The sequence below is a fragment of the Myodes glareolus genome, chromosome 10, assembly GCF_982192425.1.
Source record: "Myodes glareolus chromosome 10, mMyoGla1.1, whole genome shotgun sequence".
NCBI lineage: Eukaryota > Metazoa > Chordata > Mammalia > Rodentia > Cricetidae > Myodes > Myodes glareolus.
In genome coordinates, this window is record NC_142035.1 from 34675720 (window position 1) to 34696376 (window position 20657).

At 50.6% G+C, this 20657-nt stretch overlaps 1 protein-coding gene across 3 annotated transcripts in view; it reads left to right on the forward strand.

The window, feature by feature from the left end:
- Rrbp1 (ribosome binding protein 1) overlaps nucleotides 1–18491 on the forward strand; it is a 66101-nt gene extending 47610 nt beyond the window's left edge. For 2 of the 3 annotated variants that reach the window (XM_087911161.1, XM_087911162.1), the window contains exons 7-24: nucleotides 257–410; nucleotides 2753–2891; nucleotides 4320–4489; nucleotides 4615–4649; nucleotides 8055–8145; nucleotides 8922–9014; nucleotides 10584–10676; nucleotides 10776–10859; nucleotides 10979–11068; nucleotides 11581–11673; nucleotides 11796–11867; nucleotides 12485–12580; nucleotides 13158–13241; nucleotides 15173–15268; nucleotides 15931–16014; nucleotides 16360–16458; nucleotides 17404–17547; nucleotides 17957–18491. In XM_087911161.1, the coding sequence (XP_087767287.1) occupies nucleotides 257–410; nucleotides 2753–2891; nucleotides 4320–4489; nucleotides 4615–4649; nucleotides 8055–8145; nucleotides 8922–9014; nucleotides 10584–10676; nucleotides 10776–10859; nucleotides 10979–11068; nucleotides 11581–11673; nucleotides 11796–11867; nucleotides 12485–12580; nucleotides 13158–13241; nucleotides 15173–15268; nucleotides 15931–16014; nucleotides 16360–16458; nucleotides 17404–17547; nucleotides 17957–17995 (1756 nt within the window). In that variant the 3' untranslated portion in view covers nucleotides 17996–18491. The remainder of the gene's footprint in view (nucleotides 1–256; nucleotides 411–2752; nucleotides 2892–4319; nucleotides 4490–4614; nucleotides 4650–8054; nucleotides 8146–8921; nucleotides 9015–10583; nucleotides 10677–10775; nucleotides 10860–10978; nucleotides 11069–11580; nucleotides 11674–11795; nucleotides 11868–12484; nucleotides 12581–13157; nucleotides 13242–15172; nucleotides 15269–15930; nucleotides 16015–16359; nucleotides 16459–17403; nucleotides 17548–17956) is intronic. The other variant, XM_087911164.1, reaches the window with a different exon arrangement.
- Nucleotides 18492–20657: the final 2166 nt, after the last annotated feature.

Consider the following 20657-nt stretch of genomic DNA (forward strand, 5'->3'; position numbering starts at 1 on the left):
TGAGGGAAGGTTCCTTGTACCTGTCTTGTCTTTGTTCTGCCTGTTTCCAGTGGTGTCTGAGAGAGGCCTTTTGCTCCACATACTATATTGGCAACCCATTTTCAATAAAACACACACCAAAAGCCACATGGTTTACTCTTAGGTAATGAACCTAAGACTTGGGCACTAGAATAGTAAAGGTCAGATATGCCTGAGGGAGGGATCAGTTGCCGGTCTCTATTACCCTCCTAAATTGGGGCTGGGAACTGTCTTACAGGCAGAACACAGAACTAGCAAAGCTCAGACAGGAGCTTAGCAAGGTCAACAAGGAGCTAGTGGAGAAGTCAGAGGCCTCCCGGCAGGAGGAGCAACAACGGAAAGCTCTGGAAGCCAAGGCAGCCACCTTTGAGAAGCAGGTCCTACAACTGCAGGTAAGTAGCAATGGTAGCCACCTCAGTGTCCGTTCCCTGCCCACCGAACCTGATTGTATAGCCCTGTGGGTGCTCTGTATGAGCAGAGCCATCCCTTTCCAGGCAAGGTGAATAGCTGGAAGTTTAGTCAGTGTTTGGGGCTTGAACCCTTGATCTTTGCCTTGTTAGAGCAGTAACATACAGGAAATCCTGTGTGCTAAGCATCAGTGTAAGTGCTTGGTACCAATAAGTATTAGCTCAGCTAAATGTTATACCCTATCCTATGAGGTAGGAACTGTTGACATCTGCTATTCACTCACGAGGACACTTGTGGCCCAGAGAACCCAAAGTTTGCATGGCAAGGGGCATGGCAGAGTCAGACACTGGGTCTGAGTCTGGCTACTGCAGCTCTGGAGTGACCGGTGAGATTCTGGCTGGAGATGCTGCAGCTTGGAAGCTGTTTCCCAAGGGGATGCCCAGTCTCTTTCAGAGGGAGGGAGGTTGTCCTCGTAGCATGCTAGGTAACACCCACAGGGCTTCAGTCAGCCCCGGGACTTATGACTTCTGATGTTCCTAGTAGCTTGTGTGAAGACGAATTGGCCTAGACTGCAGCTTGCTCTTTAGATAGAAAAGGTTTTTTCATTCTGCCTTTCTAACTCTTTGGAAACCAGGGCGGGCAAAGCCTACTAGCTTAGTTCCCAAAGCATAGCATCAGGAGGTAGCCCTAACTCTGACCCTAGAGCCATCTCCCAGGTGGTAAATGGAACCTCTCCCTACTCCTTGTCCCAGGATTGACTAAACTTAAGTCCCAGCAGTGTTTATGGAAGTCCGTAGCCTGTTGGCCTAGCATATAACTAGCCTTTGGAATCCTTGGATGTGACTGGCTATGTTGATGACCTTCTTCCAGACTAAAAGGCTTGTTGTCTCCTAAGGTGTATGTATGTGCTTTCTGTTAAAGTTTTGAAGTTTTTGATTTCTGTAGATGAATGGATTCCTGTGATTGTTTATTGAAATCAGTACTCTAGTTAATGTTTACCATGAGAAGAAAAACGAGCAGTCTCCCTGCAGTCTGGGTTGGTTCTCCTACTTAATGAAAAGAGAGACACAGGTGGGCTGATGGTACTCTTGCACAGGTGATGTCTCTGTCCTGTTCCTCTCAGTACTGACAGAGCGGTGAGGATATTAGAGTCCAAGTAGGGAAGCAGGCCCCTGCTATGATGGATGGGCAGAGGAGAAGCATGCCTGCCCACTGGGAGACATTGGCCCATTCTTTGCTTTTGTGCCTTTTATTTGGAGCTGAGCCAACTTTTTGACACATTTGAATGTAGAGAAAATATTACCCACCCTAAAGCTACCCCAGCTTTCCCTTATATAGTGCACGCTTTTCTACAGGCAAGGGGATCATCCTTAGTAAGAGCTGCTCTGTCACTGGATTCAGCTTTGTCTCCATGTCATTAAAATGGTTGACTTAGGACCCCTGTGCAGACATTGCCCTGGAAGAGAAGGAAAGTGGTGTTTTCAATCTGTCAGCCCCTTAAAAGGTTTGAGGCGTGACTTGGAAGACCCCTTTAGCTGACTAGAGTTACTTGTTGACTGTTCCCTCTCACTCGTCCATGACCCAGACAAACTTGGGTTCTGAAGAGATCTGGTTCTTTGCAGAATTTGGCCTGTAAAGTACCCCCTCCCCAGGAGGCCAGTGTTTAGAAATGATTGACAGATGCCCTGAGGAGGATTGATTGACATCACCAGAGATGAGAAAGGCCTTTCTGCCACTGAGTGGGCAGCAGTTGTGTTGCTCTGAACAAGGATGAGGTGGACCTGTCTCATTCCTTTCTCATGGAAGTCCTCGAGATGCAGACTGAAAATAGGAGAAATGGTCGTTTGACGGATCAAGCATGGTTGAACACCGACGGTTTTGTTTGGCTGAACTTTGAAGTAAAAAGGCTAACAGTGCCATATGCCTTAACTGTGTGCTTTGCTTGTGTGCAGCTACTTCAAGGGAGACACCAATGGGAAAGCTACCTCCCCAAAACAACTCTAGCTGCTGTCCTCACATTGAAAGGGTGCTAGCTGGGGGAGTATTTATACGGATTCAAAGTTATCCAGAAATTACATTGTAAGAGTATTCTCTCCTATTGTGTGGGTCCCAAGGACTAAATTCAGATTATCATGCTTGGAGGCAAGCACCTTTACCAGTTGAACCATGTCACTGGCCCTGAACTTTGTTCTTTGCCCATCATCCAGAGACCACAGTGACTAGGATAACCATGTAAAGAGCTGTGTTCTCTTCAGCCCCTAAGCTTACAGGAGCTAGGTCTCTTCTTCCGCCTCTCATAGCCCTCTTCCTGTCTGTTCCTCCTCAGGCATCCCATAAAGAGAGTGAGGAGGCTCTGCAGAAGCGCCTTGAGGAGGTCACCCGGGAGCTGTGCAGGGCACAGACTAGCCACGCCAGCCTCCGGGCAGATGCTGAGAAGGCCCAGGAACAGCAGCAGCGGGTAGCAGGTGAGTTCAGTCTCTGTGGCTCTTTCTGGATGATTCTCCCAGATGAGTCTTCCCAGTGACCTTGTCTCATTGTGGGAACCATAGCATAGTGAGCCAAAACTGTCCATCACTGACTACAGAGTAGAACCTGGAAGTGTTAAACATGAGGTGAGGATGGTAGAGCGGGGGTAGGGCCTGCAAGGGCTGGATGAGGCTTAGGTGGTGCTGGTGTTGAGAATGTGGTGGTGATGAGTCACTTACCCGCCATTCCTCCTGAACCCCTGACATGGGTTCTAGGCTGGCAGCAGTGCTAGCCACAAGGACTAGTCACAACAATGCCTTCTAGACAGACAGTCTGTGGTGGGGCAGAAGTAAATACTTGACTTTCTGATATAGTTACAACCACACTGCTCGGCTACTGGGGGCAAAGCAGCCATTGATATCCTGTAATCTACGGTCCTGGTATTGAAACAAAACCTTATTTACAATGGGTGGGGGTGAGCAGCCTTGGGCCAGCTTCCTGGCCTCTGCTGCAGAAGGCCAGGTGTGCCTTTGGCTGCTGTGTGCTCTCTGGCCACTGTGTGCTCTCTGAGGTAGAAGGTGGGATCTTAAAACTAGGTCAGAAGAAGAGGAACCCAGGCAGCACAAAGCCCAGAGAAAGGAGTGAACTTGCCCCAAGTATGTATGTACTAGGATGAGAAAGCTGACTACATGAGGGCTGAAGTGTGATCGGAAGATGTGGGCAGGACCATGACTCAGCTTCACTGGCACTTCTCAGAGTCATGGTGCAGGTTCAGATGGGCAGTGGGAGCAAGAGTGACTCCTAGGGAGAAGGGGTGACAGGAACAACTGCCATTGTTCAGACAAGAAAGAGAGTGGCCTGGTGGAGGCAGACTTTCAGATGGTGGGTGCAGAGCCCCCATGCTACAGTGATGGGGAGAGAGGTGATCCCACCCCTGGGAAGCAGGGACTTGTCCAGGCTCCTTCTGGAAGCATCACCTAGGTTGAGCCTGAAGATTAGCCTCAGGGAGAGGGAGAAGGGAGTGTCAGAGGCACTGGGCCAACTTAGCTGACCCTAGGAGGAGGATGTCTCCCACAGAGAAGGGCCAGGGCAGGTCCTCGAGAGGGCACAGTTGCTGGATGTCTCACTTCTGCTCTCAGTCTCAGCTCCTATGAGCCAGTATTTTGTAGAGCTGACTTGTGTGTAGCTTGCACTGAATGTGCTTTGCTTGCTGTTTGTTTTCCTTCGCTGGTTTATGTTACCTGGTGGTGTTCACAGACGTCGCTGCCCCAGCACGCCTTTCCTTACCAGTCCACAAGCAGCTCCATGCGGAAGTGAAGCCTCTGGGCACAGAGTGCAGGAGGGAGCCCTTGGTGTTCTGTGTGTGTTGGAGGAGGTGCCCAGCCAGGCATTTCCAGACCCTGACCTCTCTCCTTGTCCTTCTACAGAGCTGCACAGCAAATTACAGTCCTCTGAGGTAGAAGTGAAAAGCAAATGTGAGGAGCTGAGTAATCTCCACGGGCAGCTCCAGGAGGCCAAGGCAGAGAACTTACAGCTCACAGAGAGGATCCGTTCCATCGAGACACTTCTGGGAGCAGGCCAGGCCCAAATCACTCAGGTCAGTCATTTCTCAGGCCAGTCCGAGGAGAGGGTGGACTCTGCTGAGCAAAGGGCCTCCAGCCTTGCCCAGTTCCTGCACTTGTGAACCTTGTGGAACCAAGGAGCTTTCTGTGTTTCTTTCAGGCCAGCCAAGCTGAGGTGGATCAGCAGCAGACTCGGTAAGCTTCACGGAGGGCTCTGAGGAGCTGCAGGGCTGTCGCTCCAGCTGTAGCCCAGGTTGGCCGTGGGCCCCTGGAAGCTGGAGCTTTCACTGGGATGCTTGGGTCTGTCTCCTGAGGGGAAAAATCCTCCTTCAGAGTTTTTAGATTTTTAGAGTCCCCCTTTTTAACCTGTCCCTCCGGTGACTTAGAGAATAGGAGACAGACTTGGTAGGGAACAAAGCCACCTTGCAAGAGTTTTGCACTAGTGTGCTTTCCATCGTTACAGCAGAATACATGAGGCTGGGCACTCTTCAAAAGAAAAGATACTTCCTTAGCTCTCAGGTTTGGTATCTGGCCTCTGGTGAGGGCCCTCCGTGGCTCTCACATCATGGTGTGTAGCACAATGGCAGGAATCCATAAGCTGCTCGTGATGAGACAAGAGGCCAGGGTCAGGCTTATTGTTTACAACAGCTTGCATTTATAGAAATCAATTTCTTTTTAGGGCAACACTCCCATGACCTAACTACGTTCCCCTAGGCCCTGCCTCTTAGAGGTCTCACGCCTTCTTAACACTTGAAGCTTAGCCCAAATCACTGGATGAACATAACAGCAAACTCAGAGTAAGCTGTGCTGCCACTCTCCAGTGCTCCAGAGGGGCTCTCAGTTTCTGCAACGGGAGGGGTTTTTAAGGATCGAGATCCAGAAGTCAAATGAGGAAGTGGACGCTGCCCCCCCTTTCTAATGGAGTAGTCCAGAGCACATTATAGAGTCATTTCATTTGTGAGGTGACATCCTGCTGGCCAGACTATTCCCCCTCTGTGTCAGTAGCATACAGACTATTCCCCCTCTGTGTCAGTAGCATACAGACTATTCCCCTCTGTGTCAGTAGCATACAGACTATTCCCCTCTGTGTCAGTAGCATACAGACTATTCCCCTCTGTGTCAGTAGCATACAGACTATTCCCCTCTGTGTCAGTAGCATACAGACTATTCCCCCTCTGTGTCAGTAGCATACAGACTATTCCCCCTCTGTGTCAGTAGCATACAGACTCACACCAAGCCATTCTCATGGCTGTTTGTTTGCTGTTGGCTAAGGCCAAAATGTCTGGATGGGCCTGCTCAAATCAGGCTCAAGTCTTTCCGACCAGCACTTCTGGGGCAGATGCCCACAGGCTTGGGAAGTGAGTCCTGCTGCCATGGTCCAGGCCCCCAAAGCAGCCATGTAAAGGAGGGGTACAAAGAATGGTCTTCATCTCCTTGCATCCTGGCAGTGTCCTAGGATAGCAGCCATCAGGTTCCCTCATTCTGACTGTTACTGCCAAAGAGTTGTTTCTCCATGTGCTTTGCAGTAATGCAGCCTCCTAGCCACAGCCTGAGTGTCCCCTGGCATCCTTCGGGCTCTGTAACTGGGAGGAGGGGCGTGCTAAGAAAGAAACTAGAAACTCACTTGGAGACCCAGAAGCCAGCCCTCTCAGAATGCATGGATGAACCTCTTTTCTCCTGATGATGTTTATAAGGTGGAGAGGTTGTATTTGTTCACGGCTTTCTCTTGTGTTTTAAGATCATAGTTTTGAAGCCTAGCATGATAAAGACATACCTGTAATTTTAATATTTTAAAGATTGAGGCAGGAAGATTACAAGTTTAAGGACAGACAAGCCTACCAGACCTTGTATCAAAACAAACTACCTCAGGTTTTTTGTCACACAGTAAAATTACTAAGATAACTAAGTCACACTCTGAATAAGACATGCTAAAGTCTTGCCTGGTGTTGGTATGTCCAGCAGGAACTAGTTGATTTCCCTCTGAAACAGTGTATCTGTAAGTTGCCTGGGTGGAGCCACCCTGTTCTGAGCTGGAGTACCAACCCCATGGAGGTTATGGTCAGTGTGTCCTTGCCACTGGTGTGCATGCTCCTTCTTCAGGGTCATACCCTGGACAAGCTCAGGGTGTTCTGCCAGAAGAGACTATTGTATAATGCTGGCCTTAGAGGGAGTAACTGAGGAATCCCAGTGGAGCTTTCAGGGTGGATTCAAGGTTTCATGGGCCTAAAACCCATAGCCACAAAGCCCACTAGGCCAAGTCCTGCAATATTCAGATTGAAAACAGAAGCTGTGCCAGGCTGAGTCCATTATTAGTCAGGGTGGTCAGGATGGCCATGTGTTCAGCCCACTGACTTTATAGTTCATGTTAGTGTGAATTAGAATGGTGGTTTTTCAAAAAGCTTTTGACCATGGCCTCCTGAAAAAAAGTCTGTGTGTGTGTGTGTGTGTGTGTGTGTGTGTGTGTTCCCCTCTAGCCGACATTGGCAATCAGATTCCTGCATCAGACTGGTGGCAGCTCCTGTGGGCCAGGCTTCCCTTGGCATCTCAGAGTTGTTCAAGCTGCTGGTTTAGAATATCATTGCTATTTTATGATTTTGTTACTGTGAAGAGACACCATGACCACAGCAAGTCTTATAAAGGAAAACATTTAATTGGGGTGACTTACAGTTCAGAGGTATAGTTCATTATCATCATGGTGGGAAGCTTGGTGGCATGCAGGCAGGCATGGTGCTGGAGAGGTAGCTGAGCATTTTCGTCTGGATCTGCAGGCAGCAGGAAGTGACAGTGACACACTAACCAGGCTTGAACTTCTGAGACCTCAAAGTCTAATGGCACACTTCCTCCAACAAAGCCACACCTATTTCAGCAAAGCCACACCTCCTAATAGTGCCACTCCCTATGGGCCTATGGGGGCCATTTTTATTTAAACTACCACAATTGACCACTTCTGGACTTTGGGTTTCCTATATCTAGCTCAGACCATCTGTTCTATATTCATTATAGAAGGTATCACATTAAGATGTCCATTTGAGGCTCATCCCTAAGAGCCTTGAGTGTAGCTTTTATTTCTGTATGGTAAAGGTCACTGGTGAGCGCTGGAAAGATGGGGACTTGACCATCCTGTAGTGTGATAGGTTGTCTTCAGCTAATGCCTCAAACTCAGTCCTGAAACTAGGGAGAAGGAGCTTGTAAGTCTCAGAAACACTAAAAGTCAGTAGGCTCTTGAGAGCTGCTAAAAACCATGGTTCCAAGAGTTCCAGCAGGAGGGGCGGCAGCACTGCCCTGAGTTCTCAGCACTAAGGGCCATGTGTGTACCACAGGGAAGGGTCAGCTGACATGGGCTGTGGAGCCCAGAAAGAACCTAGGCTAGAAGAAAGAATGTCTTAAAAACCTCACTTCTAACTCTGACTCAGGTCCTTGCCCTGACTCCTGGCACTTAAGGTGAGTGGAGAAAGAGGCTAGGCAGCTAGATAGGCTTTTCTGAAAGCGTATGCCCAGGCAGATGGGAGGGACCTCAAGCTGGGTCAGGTGCCCAAGCAGAGAAGAAGTGAGTTCTTGGAGCCAAGACCGAAACCTCACCATCCCCCTCCCCGCCCCCAGTCTCAAGGAGCTGGAGTCACAGGTGTCGTGTCTAGAGAAGGAGACCAGTGAACTCAAGGAGGCCATGGAGCAGCAGAAAGGGAAGAACAATGTGAGTAGAAGGGGCAGAGGAGCCTGTGGGCCAGGTCTTCCCAAGTCATCTGAAGACACTCTGTAGACCACCCAGACCACATGGGACCTGGCTCACTCCCAGCTCCTTTCCCTGTTGTTTGTGCTGGAAGTTTACAGTGTGTGCTGAGCTGCTCCTCTGCCTCTCCATTCCCACACGGCCCACAGCTATCCCACAGCAGACTGCCCAAGCACGGGGCCACCTCTGGGCTGGGATTGCAGTGTACTGGTTGGCCTGGATTGCAGTGTACAGTCCCTTTGAACAGTTCAGGGTAGGGAGGGTGATGCTAGAAGCCATGAAGAAGTCATGCTGAGCAGGTGGCATGCCTCTCCACTGAGGCTATGCTTGCAAGTGCTTTGTTACAGTGCCCCCATGGAGAACAAAGCTTCCCAAGGGACTCTCTAGGCCAGAACTGTGCCAGGAGCCACTTTTCTGTTTTGGGGGCAGGAAACTTCCCTCTGAAGAGATAAGCTAGCTCCCCACTTCACTTTCCTGAAAATGGCAGGCCATTTTACCTTGTGCCTTGACCATTCTTACTTCTGGCCACAATATTTTCATATTGAGCCCCACCTGCCCTGAGAGGCCATGTGCACATAGACCAAGGAAAGGATACTTGGTCCCTAGCAGGTCCTAGGAGATTCCCTGGTGTGGACTGAGGGAGGCTCTGTGAGCTCTGCTTTTGCTGAGACCAGCTTGAGGCGGCCAGTGGGGACTGTGCTATAATTGACCCAGTGCTGATTTTCTCTGGTTCCCTCTAGGACCTCCGAGAAAAGAACTGGAAGGCCATGGAGGCACTGGCCTTAGCTGAGCGGGCCTGTGAGGAGAAGCTGCACTCCCTGACCCAAGCCAAGGTAAGAGCCCCTGTCCATCCTGAGTGCTTTGGTAAGGCCAAGGGTGGAGCACCAATACCCGTCTGCTTTAGTAAACACCATGAGACTCACAAACCATGGATGGGCTAGCCTTGGCTTTAGAACATCTCCTGTATCTAACTCTGTTTCCCCCGCAAGCTCTATGGCCTCTTCTTTCCTTCTCTCCCTTCTTCCTTCCTTGTCATTTTTCCTTAAGATGGAGAGAATAAATTTGTGCCCTGATGCTTTCCTTTGTTGAGAGGAGAGCATCCCCTGAGCAAGCCCAGGGTTATACAGCTTACAGATTTTGTGCATTTTTCATCCTGGGCTAAGTCGAAAATTATATTGCATCTCAGGGAAATGACCTTAGCAGTGAGCATCTGGGCAGTGAAGTCCTCTAGGGCCCTTGGCTGGCCAGGAGCCGGCATGGCGTCTCATCCCCAGCAGTGGTGACACCTAGAGCTCCCTGCACCTGCGCCCATCACACATGAAAGGCTATCTCTTGTCAGCATCACTTACACAGGAATGTCCGTCTCCATAGAACAAGCTTTGCAGTCACTCTCTCTTGGTTTTCCAAAGAAAGACCTGGGGAAGGCTAGCCTTAGCCACACTGCATTCTTAGAGCTGAAGTCAGATTCCTGGAATCATGGACTTTTAGTCCTAGAAATGACCCATGAATCTGGCCCACATTTGTGGCAAATGTGGAAGTTGTGGTCTAAGCTGTTACTTTATTCGACTGTTGCTACACAGGCAGATAGAGGTAGAGGGTGACCTCATATGTCATGTTGTTTGCCTTCTTGTATCAGGGATAGATAGCCAAAGTGCTACTCACAAAGTTGGGGTCCTTGCCACCCCAAGCCTCAAGCCATGCGCAGCAGTATGGAACTGAAAGTGGGTTCTGTCTGTCTCAGGTTTAGACAAAACTTTTAGGCCAAACTTCCCTGGAGCCATTCCACAGACTTGTGTCCTCGGGGGATGCAGTTGTCCTGGGCTTTGCTTGATGGCACCTTTAGGTCGTCTCTGCCTCTTTTCCCGATGCTGTGCTGTGCGTAGGGGCTGCTGACTCCCTCTGGAGGACCAATGAGGAGTGTCAGGCTTGTTTGGCACAGCTAGAGATGAGTCAAGCTTGGGTCAGCTTCAGTGTGTTCTTTAAGTTGGTTTAGCTCTGCCTGGTGGGAATTTGGTCCCCTTTTCCTCCTCTAGCTGGAGCTGACCCTCTTCAGCCTCTGTCTCTGTTTCCCACTGGCCCTGACTCTGGTGGCTGCTGAATATGGCCAGCTTCCACCTTCAATTTCCATCTGTTCTGACATCATGCACCTTCTAGCCTCTTCTCGCCCCCACCCCGCCCTAACTGTATACCTCAGCTTGGTCATTATACACGTGTCATATCCTTGCACACACAAGCTGGAAAGGGAAAGTGTTTGGGACCTGAGTGTCTGCTGGTTTGCACAAATAACCAGGAACATAGACCAAACATCCTAGCCTCCTCTGACCTGTCCCTCCCATGCAGTGCTGAGGATGTGCTCTTGGTGGGCATAGGCTGAGTGCTGCCCTTTTCTCTCCATTCTCCAGGAGGAATCAGAAAAGCAGCTCCATTTGGCTGAGGCCCAGACCAAGGAGGTTCTGCTGGCTTTGCTCCCAGACCTCTCCATCTCAGCACACCAGGTAGGGAGAAAGATGACTCCCCAGGTCCCCATTGTTGTCAGGGAGCAACCTGGCTCCACCATGCCTGTTTTTTTTGTTTTGTTTTGTTTTGTTTTGCAGAACTATGCTGAGTGGCTGCGGGAAGTCAAAGAGAAGGGCTCTGAGCTGCTAAAGAAACCGCCTGCCCCCCTAGAGCCCTCCTTGGTAAGTGACACTGCTGGGCTGGGTCCTGCTCCGGCTCTTGGGAACCAGGAGTCCAGTTTGTTCAGTGAGTCATCAAGAGGAAGGACTAACCAGACTCCTGATTGTCCTTCTGCCCTCAGGACATAGTCTCCAAGTTGAGGGAGGCCGAAGAGACCCAGAACTCCTTGCAGGCTGAGTGTGACCAGTACCGCACCATCCTGGCAGAGACGGTGAGCAGCCAGGGCTAACTTTGGTGGTGACTTGGTGGTAACTGTAGCTTGGTGTTCCTAGGGCACTGCCAGGAATAAGAGCCTGGAGTCTTTGGGGCAGATGACGTCTTTGTGCCCTCATGTAGCCATCTTGCCCCATTTCTTTAGCTGGATGGTAAAGGGGTCTTTGTTGTTTTTTTAAGTCAAGAACAAGCGTGGATTTAAGGTTTGGGGCTAGGAAAGATAGTTACAATAGGGATGCCTGGGTGGGCAGGCAGGAAGGACAAGGTAGACTTGGAGTAAATGGGGTTGAGCCCTTTGATTCCAAGAGTAGGAGTTCTGGCAGCTTTACAGGGGCTTTAGACCTCATTTCCTGATAAAGCCCTGCCAGGGCCAGCTTCTTTCCCCTGTGACACTCAATTCAACCATCAATGGAGCAGAATAGTGCTGTGGAGAGTGAAGAAGATATAGTTTGTGTTTGTGGGGTCAAACTAAGGAGGGAGGGGCCTGTCTCAGTGTTGCCTCCCTTCCAGGAGGGTATGCTCAAAGACCTGCAGAAGAGCGTGGAGGAGGAAGAACGTGTATGGAAGGCCAAGGTGGGGGCTGCTGAAGAGGAGCTCCAGAAGGTATGGCTGCCTGCATGCTTCCCAGAGCTTGATGCCACAGCACTGTGGGCACCTGAGCTAGTGGGCCCAGGATGCTTCTCCCAGATTCTCGTGCCTGATGGGTTTTTTCTTTCCCCTTGTAGTCACGGATCACAGTGAAACATCTGGAAGACATTGTAGAGAAGCTAAAAGGAGAACTTGAAAACTCAGATCAGGTATGTTGTCTTCGTTCTGATGATAGCTTTTTGTTGTCCTATAAATTTGCTGGTCATGTTCTGACACTCATGCCGAGATTGTATTGGGTCCTTGTTATTTTTTTCCTCACAGACCACATGTCCAAGGAGGCCATTGCTCTTCTGAGCAAGGGCTTTGTCTTGTTGAGCCTAAGTGATAAGGTTTTACAGCCACAGTGGCCTGGGAGCAATGAGTTGTGTAGTCTGCCCAGTGGTGGCTTAGTTGTAGACCTTAGAATTCAGGCATGTGCTTAGTGGGGCCTGCTGCTCTTGAAGGTACTGCAGCAAGCCTTGGCCTTTGGAAAAGTGCCCTCTGTCCTAAGCTTTGCCAGTATTCTACCCACCCTGAAGCCTGAGGACTTTTCAGGACATGTTTGATAATCAATGAGGGGGTTCTCTTGCTAGGGACTGTTTCTTTCTGACCTCAGTGTATATTTCCCCTGCTTATTTTCTTTCTGACCTCAGTGTACCCAGTGGTATATTTCCCCTTGCTTATTTTGGGGCCAGCCAGACTTGACAGCTATCATTCCCACTCGTATAATAAACCCCTGCTGGCCACTGAGAGGCTCTGACCAGTGTCCATGTCTGTCCCTGTTTAGGTGAGGGAGCACACTTCACTTCTGGAAGCGGAGCTGGAGAAGCACATGGCAGCTGCCAGTGCTGAGTGCCAGAATTATGCCCAGGAGGTGGCAGGGGTGAGTGAATCCACCATTCCTAGGTTCTGGTCCTGAGTGGCTTCTGCCTCATGAAGCCTAGGTTATTTTGAGTGGTTCCTTCTTTACTGTGGAGAACTTGTCAATAGGAGCCTTAAAAGCTAGGTTTTCAGGTTTCACCTGAAGCCCTGCTGATGCCCCTTTGCACTGACAGCCCTGAGGTGTCCTTGGGCAGATTTCGAAAAGGCGGCCCCAAGGCAGGGCAGGGCCTTTCAGCATGCTGCCTCTCTGCAGGTTTGCTGCTGTCATTTTTAGCTGGCACTAGATTTCAGTCTGCTACTGTCTCCTGATTTCAGGAGATCTCCCAAGCCCGCACCCTCGGTCTGGTTTTGGTTGCAAATTTTTGCTCTTTAACAAGAGATGGTGAGCAGGTGTTTCTAAAGCCTGGCTGTGCCATCCTAAGTCAACTGACAGGAAAGGGTAGCTGGAGGACACCTGCCCCTTCTATGTCAATCTTCCGGGCTTGGGTTTCATCCCAGGGTTAGATATGGGCTCACTGGAACCGGTTTTCTTTTTTTTTCCCTCTCCTCTACCTCTCACCTGGCTGTTTCTCCTGAAGTTGAGGCAGCTTCTGTTAGACTCTCAGTCTCAGCTGGATGAAGCCAAGAATGAAGCTCAGAAACAAAGCGCTGAGCTTGCCCTGGTAGGTTGGCTTACATCCTGGGCTGGGGAGTATGGCATTGGTGTGTGTGTGTGTGTGTGTGTGTGTGTGTGTGTGTGTAACATGACATTGGTGTGTGTGTGTGTGTTGTTTATATGTGTATGTATGTGATTAACTGGATGGTGGTATTTTGACATCCATGCAGAGACTCTGAAGCTTTCCTGGTCCTGCCATGCTTTAGTCATGTTATATAGACTTGGTTGGGACTTTGACAGGATGCCTAAAACTCGGAGCTGGGCTTGTAGTTGCCAGGGGCCAAGATATTCACATTCTGTTTCCCAGGAAGACCTGGCCACTGCTCAAAACTAAGAGCTAAAACAAACAAACAAACAGACAAACTGAGAGCTGTGAGACAAACAGCCCTGTTAGCCTGTTTCATCACCTGACCAGTCCAGGTCATCACAAAGGGGTCCCTTGGTGCCTTTTGGTGGCATGCCTTTCCTTTCTGTAGGTTTTCCTGCTTCAGTGGTGGCTCAGGCCCTGCCAGACTACAGTTACACAGAGCAGCCTGCCCCCACTGGCCTCTGTCAGGCACTGGGAGCAGATAAACCTGCAGAGATATGAGGGGCTGCACTGTGCCTTGGAGGCCATTCCGTTTTCCCGGTTTGCAGCTGCAGTGTCTGATCCCATGCCCCAGCTGCTTGGCCAGTTGAGCTCCATCTTCACCGGGCTGCTTTCCCCACCCCACCTCCCAGCTTTGGCTATTGGCAGCAGCCTGCTCAGCCAGAGCTGTGGTCTGTTGGATCTGCACAGTCATTTTGAAAACCTTGAAGTAGCTGTCAGCTTCTGAAATTTGAGATTGAACATGGGGAGCTCTGGCCAAGAGACCAAGTCTGGTATGCTAGGCTAGCCTCCTCCACACTGTCTTCTAGACCAGCATGGGTGCCTAGCTCACTGGATCCCATTCTTAGGCCTTGCCCAGACTACCACACCAGAAGTGGGTGTTGTCTAGGCCAAGTTCCCTGAATGAATCTAAAGCTGTTTTCTCAGCCATTTGCTAGGTTGAGTCTGGGTGAGAGGCCCCCACCCCACACCACATCCAAAGGGTGCAGCCCAGGCAGGGTATGCACACAGAGTATGCCTGCTGGGGGTTCTTGTTATCTTTTAACTGTGCCCTTTTGTTTCTGCCTGTTGGTACTTTTGGAAAGGAAGACTTGGGGTGGCCTGCCAAGTAAAACTTAAGTGGAGTCTGAGGCTGCCCATATTTCCTGAAGAACTTGTACTTGAGTTCTTCTGTGCACAGGCCTTCTGACTGGGACCTTTCTCAGGTAACCTGTGTGGCCCTGCCACCTTTCAGATAGGAGGCCTAGAGAGAGGTGACCTCTCTCTCTCTCTCTCTCTCTCTCTCTCTCTATATATATATATATATATATATATATATATATATATATATATATATATAGTGACCTCCAGGCCTCTATATTGTACATCTTGGCCCCAGCAACAGAACTCAGAGGCGTGGGACATTACAAGGCAGTAATAACCATCTTTTCTGAGCCCCCCAAAAGTCATGAACAGGAGACTACATCATTAAACTGGAGTATGGCATGTTGTCAGCTCTATCTGTTCCATGAAGACTCCTTGACTTTGTGAGGTCTACATTCACTGAAGTCACTTTGCTCCAGGGGTTTGGGTGGGTGGCACCAGTTGACCTCAAAAAGCACCATGGCTCTCATTGGTCTGGAGGCTTGTTGGCTCAGAGTGGAATGTGTGGTTCTGGCCTATCCCTCCTCCACAAGGGTGTGTTCGCTCTCTCTCTCTCTCTCTCTCTCTCTCTCTCTCTCTCTCTCTCTCTTGTGTGTGTGTGTGTGTGTGTGTGTGTGTGTGTGTGTGTGTGTGTGTATGTGTGTGTACATGTGTACCTGCATGCCTTTAGCTGTTTATTTGCACAAACGCACCCCTCCCTGTTTCAGGTCAGGCAGCAGTTGAGTGACATGAAGAGCCACGTAGAGGATGGTGACGTGGCTGGGTCTCCAGCTGTCCCTCCAGCCGAGCAGGACCCTATGAAGGTTAGGGTGATAAGTTGGTCCTCAGATGTGTCCCTAACTCCCCAGGTGGTTCTTAGGGTGGGCAGCCTCTGTGCTGACTAAACTGTGCGTAGTAGGTGTTTCCAATCCCCATCGCAAGCCACCCTCTCTACCCTGCTTGGTCTGGATGAGAGGTACCCAGAACGGAAGGTAGAGTCAAGAGCAGGTAGCCAGGGCCTTTAGTTCTCATAACACCAGGGGCTCCTGGACAGGCCTGCAGCTTGGGTTTGGTTCTGTAGCACAAAGGGGATTTGCCTTTAGCTGTGGCCATTTCCTGGGTCATTGCTAGCAGGATGTCTTCGAGTGTTTTGACCAAAGGAACAGCTGCCAAGAACAGTAGGCTGGAGGCAGGGATCTGTTGATGGGTTCCCATTGCGAACCTGGGATCAGACTCATGGCTTTGGGTTCTTTCCTACCCTGTGAGTCCTGTGAAAGGCTCCTGGAATGGTAATGTTTCCCCAGCTTCTCTTCAACTTCTCTGCTTCTCTCTTGAGTCTGAGGCACTGGGTCCCCAGGAGGAAAGTGCTGAGTATGACTCCCCAAGGCAGGGAAAGGCCCAAGGAGTTCTAGAAGCAGCTAGAAGGTGGAGCTTCAGTTTGGGTCTGTCCCCAGACTGCAGTCACATTTGTTGTGTCTCCATACAGCTGAAAACACAGCTGGAGCAGACAGAGGCCATCCTGGAGGATGAGCAAACACGGCGGCAGAAGCTCACAGCTGAATTTGAAGAGGTTAGCCCCTGCCAAGTGGCCCTCAGTCCCTACAAGCTTTCAGGGCTTCCCAGCTTAACCACCAGGCGGCACCTGGACTAAGAAGCTCTAGGCCCCAGGGAGTGGGCACTAGTGCTGAGTCTACCCGAGGAACATTGTGGGTATCCACATCCATGGGGGTTCCTGAAGGCCTGGGTGCTTGGAGACTATGTCCAAGCTTCTTGCCCATGTGGATCCAGCCATGTGGATTAACCTGAGCTATTGCCTTCTTTGGCTGGGGATGCCCCCCCCCCCCAACCCCTAGGTGAATTTAACCAGGTTTGACCTACTAGGCTTCTGACTCAGACCTTTCTCCTCTCTGACAAGGCTCAGGGCACAGCCTATCGGTTACAGGAAGAGCTGGAGAAGCTCCGTGCTACTGGCCCCCTGGAGTCTTCAGGAGTAGAAGAGGTTACACAGCTGAAGGTAGAGGATGGAACTGGGGTACCGGTTGGACCTGTAGGTCTTAAAGGCTTTGGTCACTGTTCTGTTGCTGTGAAAAGACACCATGACCAAAGCAACCTTATAAAATTAAATATTTAGCTGGGCAGTGGTGGCGCACGCCTTTAATCCTAGTACTCAGGAGGCAGAGGCAGGCGGATCTCTTGTGAGTTTGAGACCAGCCTGAGCTACAAAGTGAGTTCAGGACAACCATGAATGCTACATGGAGAAAGCCTGTCTTGAAAAACAAAACAAAACAAGAATTTAATTGAGGACTTGTTTACAGTTTCGAGGTTTATTCCATTATCATGGCAGCACACATGGCTTTCAAACAGTTGCTGAGGGCTACATCCTAATCCACAGGCCAAGAAAGAAGTGGACTTTGCATGGGCTTTTGACCCCTCAGTTCTCAGCCCCAGAGACACATTTCCTCCAAGTCCACACCTGCTCCAGTAAGCCACACCTCTTAATCCTTCTCAAATAGCACTTCTTCCTTATGACTAAGCAGTCCAATATGAGCCTAGGGAGGTCATTCTTTACTCAAACCACCACAGTCGTTCATGGCCTTGAACTGGGGCCAGTCCAGAGAACCACCCAGGCACTGGCTTCCCTGGCCACACCTAGAGGAGGGCACTTGACAGCACTAAGTCACATCTCAGTCATAAGCTGGTTGTCAATTAAATGTAAGCTCTATATATTTTGAAGTCATGTTTTAGGTACACATGTAGTGGCCTTCACACTGGGCAGTGCAGAAGAAACTGTCCTGGCAGCAGCTGAAGTTGGCAGGACATAGGCAGCATTGTCATTAAAGGCTCTCCTCCCCGCCAGCACTGTCTGCCTGAATAACCAGGTGCTCTTGGAGGTCCTCAGAGCTCTCTTCTTCCGGTATATCACATGGGGCCTGACTTCTCTCAACCCTCTGGCCCACAGGAGAGACTAGAAAAAGAGAAGAGGTTAACAAGTGACCTGGGGCGTGCCGCCACCAAGCTTCAAGAACTTTTGAAGACGACCCAGGAGCAGCTGACAAAAGAGAGGGACACAGTGAAGAAGTTGCAAGAACAGCTGGAAAAAGCAGTAAGTACTTGGTACAGGTTGGACTGCAGGGCTAGCCTCCATACCTCCAGAGATTTGGTCCATACTGTTTAAGGCCCCAGGGAGCTGACACCAGCACTGCTAGCTTGTCTTCACTCTACGGCCTGTGTGGGCCCCTTGGGGCAGGATCACAGACTCTCAGCCACACTCAGTGTCTCACCTTCCTCTCGTCATAGGGTCCCATCAGTCCCTCTGCATGCACCCCCGCTCATCCCCCCAGCCCCTGGAGTCAGCTCTGGGCCTCCAGACCGACAGGTTTGCTTTCCCTGAAGGTCTGGAGGTGTCTGTGGAACTGCCCCAGGAAAAGCTTTGAGGGTCCTGGGCATGGGACAAGAGGGGGTGCCTTGACTCCTGACTTGGCCTTTCATTCATATCTCCATTTTGTTTGCAGGAGGACGGTAGCAGCTCAAAGGAGGGAACCTCTGTCTGAGTCTCCTCGGCAAACTGTTCAACTTACCAAAATGCCTTACACATTCCTTACAAATAAACCAACCAACACAGCGTTATCCAGGCCCAACTTCCAGTGAAGCCATTGGAGACAAGTCTCAGAACCACAGAAATAAATCTTCCAGACCCCCAGTCTGTAAAAGAACCTTTGTCACATTTGATAAACACTATTCCCGGGAGCAGCCCTGGACCACCTCGAGCAGACGCCAAAGCCCTCATCAACGCTGACAGACCGGGGTGTGCTGGGAGTCCAGAACGCTCGGGATTTATGTCAATCAGTGCAATTGTCTGTATTTCTCAGTGGGGCCGGGTCGGGGAGCAACAGGCCAGGTGGTGAGTTCTCAGAGGCTGCCGAGCAGACTGGAGGGCTTCAGCCCAGCCCAGCAAAGCTGCAGCCCTCACCCCTGGAAGTTGCCAAGCAGAACTGACATGTGACTGCCTGGATGTCAATGCCATTAAAACCAACATGTTGCCCGGCACTGGGGTCTTGTCTGATCTTCTGCTGGGCCTTCTCATCTAGCTGCTCAGCCCAGGAGGAGGAGCCAGGAGTAGCTGTCCCCTGAGACACAAGTTTCTCTGAAGGCTGCGACACTGACCGATAGCATGGGAATGAAGCCCACTGCTTCCTGCCTGTCCCAGCCCCTCCGGTCACTTCCTAAGTTCAGTGTTCCTGGAGCAGAGTAGGGAGCTCAATCCACCAGGAACCTGGATCAATAGCTGTGTGTCTGGGCTGTGCTCGGGTGCAGCTACCAACTGCCCTCACGCAGAAGCTATGCTAGACTTCCTGTGACCTCAGAGCTGGGAGCACTTGGTGGCTCAATAGCCTGGTCTAGGGAAACCTGCCCAAGTGGTATATGGCTTGCACAGAGGGATCCTGGAGTTTATGCGAGATGTAGTCATGGTAGGGTGTGAACCACCAGGAAAGAGGAGTGGTTCTGAGCAGCTCCTGGTTCCTGTCTTGTCAAGCTCTTCAACCAAGCAGTAGTTGACATCCCCTAACCTGTCGCCCTCTAAATCCTGAGAGATGTGACCAGCTGAAGGTGGCTGGGGAACAACTGACCTTTGGATGTCAAGTCCTACGGGGTAAGGGTGACCGAAGGGCGCAATTACCACATGGCTCTTTGATTTGCATCACGTGGCTCCCTGGAGTGGTGGGTGGTACTCCTGCTCGCTGTCACAGGAATCTTGGGAAATAGGAGTATGCTTAGTTGTGTCCTTTAACCTCCTGACACTGCAGAACACCTGCCAAGGTTCTGACACTACACCTGAGACCACACAGCCAACCCCCTATGAGCCACCAAGGCATGGCGTGTGTCGGTGTTGATGAACAAGAAGGTGCTGGAGGGCTGTCCTGGGAGACGGCTCAGCTGTGGAGGAGAGGGTAAGGCTGAGACGGTATTAAGATCATGTGGCTGGGCAGTGCTTGACAGGAGGAGACGGTCAGTCAGCAAGGAACAATTAAACCTGTTATGAACCCCTCAGGGGCCATGGGGGAGAGGGGCCACTGAAACCCAAGACTTTGGTTTCCCATTGAGAGACCGAATAGGAAGAAGTAACAGGAAAATCAATGCATGCATGGGTCCAGCTATGGTCCACTCACGGGATCTCTTACTAAGTCAGTGTTCTCAACTTTCCTAATGCTGCAACCCTTTAACACAATCATGTTGTGGTGACCCCAGCCATAAAATTACTTTTGTTGCTACTTCATAACTGTAATTTTGCTACTGTTATGAGTCGTAATGGAAATAGGTTTTCTCATGGTTTCAGGCAACTCCTGTGAAACGGTCACAACTTACAAGTTGAGAATTACTGCTTCAAGTATTCTGAGGGGAACTGAACCTTACGGGAATAAATTTCATGAATCCCAGATGGGTTAGTAATGGGGGAAGACCTCGAACTAACAGCCCACATACTTAGATTTCCTCTGAAGGCGCAGGAGTCAGGGGAGACTGCTAACAGCCCCCGTGCTTAGGGAGATGCTCTCTGATGGCCCAGGACTGGGTCTCTCTGTGTAATAGTCCTGGAACTTGTTTTGTAGACCAGGCTGGCCTTGAACTCACAGAGATCCTCCACCTGTGCCTCCTGAGTGCTAGGATTTAAAGGCTTGTGCCAGGACCACCCAGCTACACCCATTTTGAAAGGAAAGAGGAACTGAGGAAAGGTGGCAGGATCCTGGAGTTACCCAGGCTGGGTCTGTAGTCTAGTCCTTGGCTTTTGCTTACTGTCACCAGTGGGAACCGCCTTCCCTTTGGGGAGGGTGGGAAGATAAGCCAGCAGTGGTGCAGGGTGAGACCTGTTTGGGAGCTGGCCTGGGTAGTGTGTGGACACCACAGCATCTCTGGCTCAAAGAGCCCATCAGTCCTCCAAACCGGCCCAGCAGCACCACATCCCAGGCCAGCAGAGGGAGCCTGAGTTTGTCATGCAGCGAACAGTAGCAGTAGTGTGCTGGATCTCGCCTCAGCTGCCCAGCTGTTCCTAAACAAGGTTCTAGCCATAGGACTCTGGAGCAGAGAAGAGCAACTCAGACACAAGACTAGCAGTGGCCTTTTGCAGAATGTGAAAGAGGTTCAACACGGTAACCACCACAGAAGCCTGGTCAGTCACTGCTCCCTGTCCACCAAGACTAAATGCTTAAGCAGTCCAGG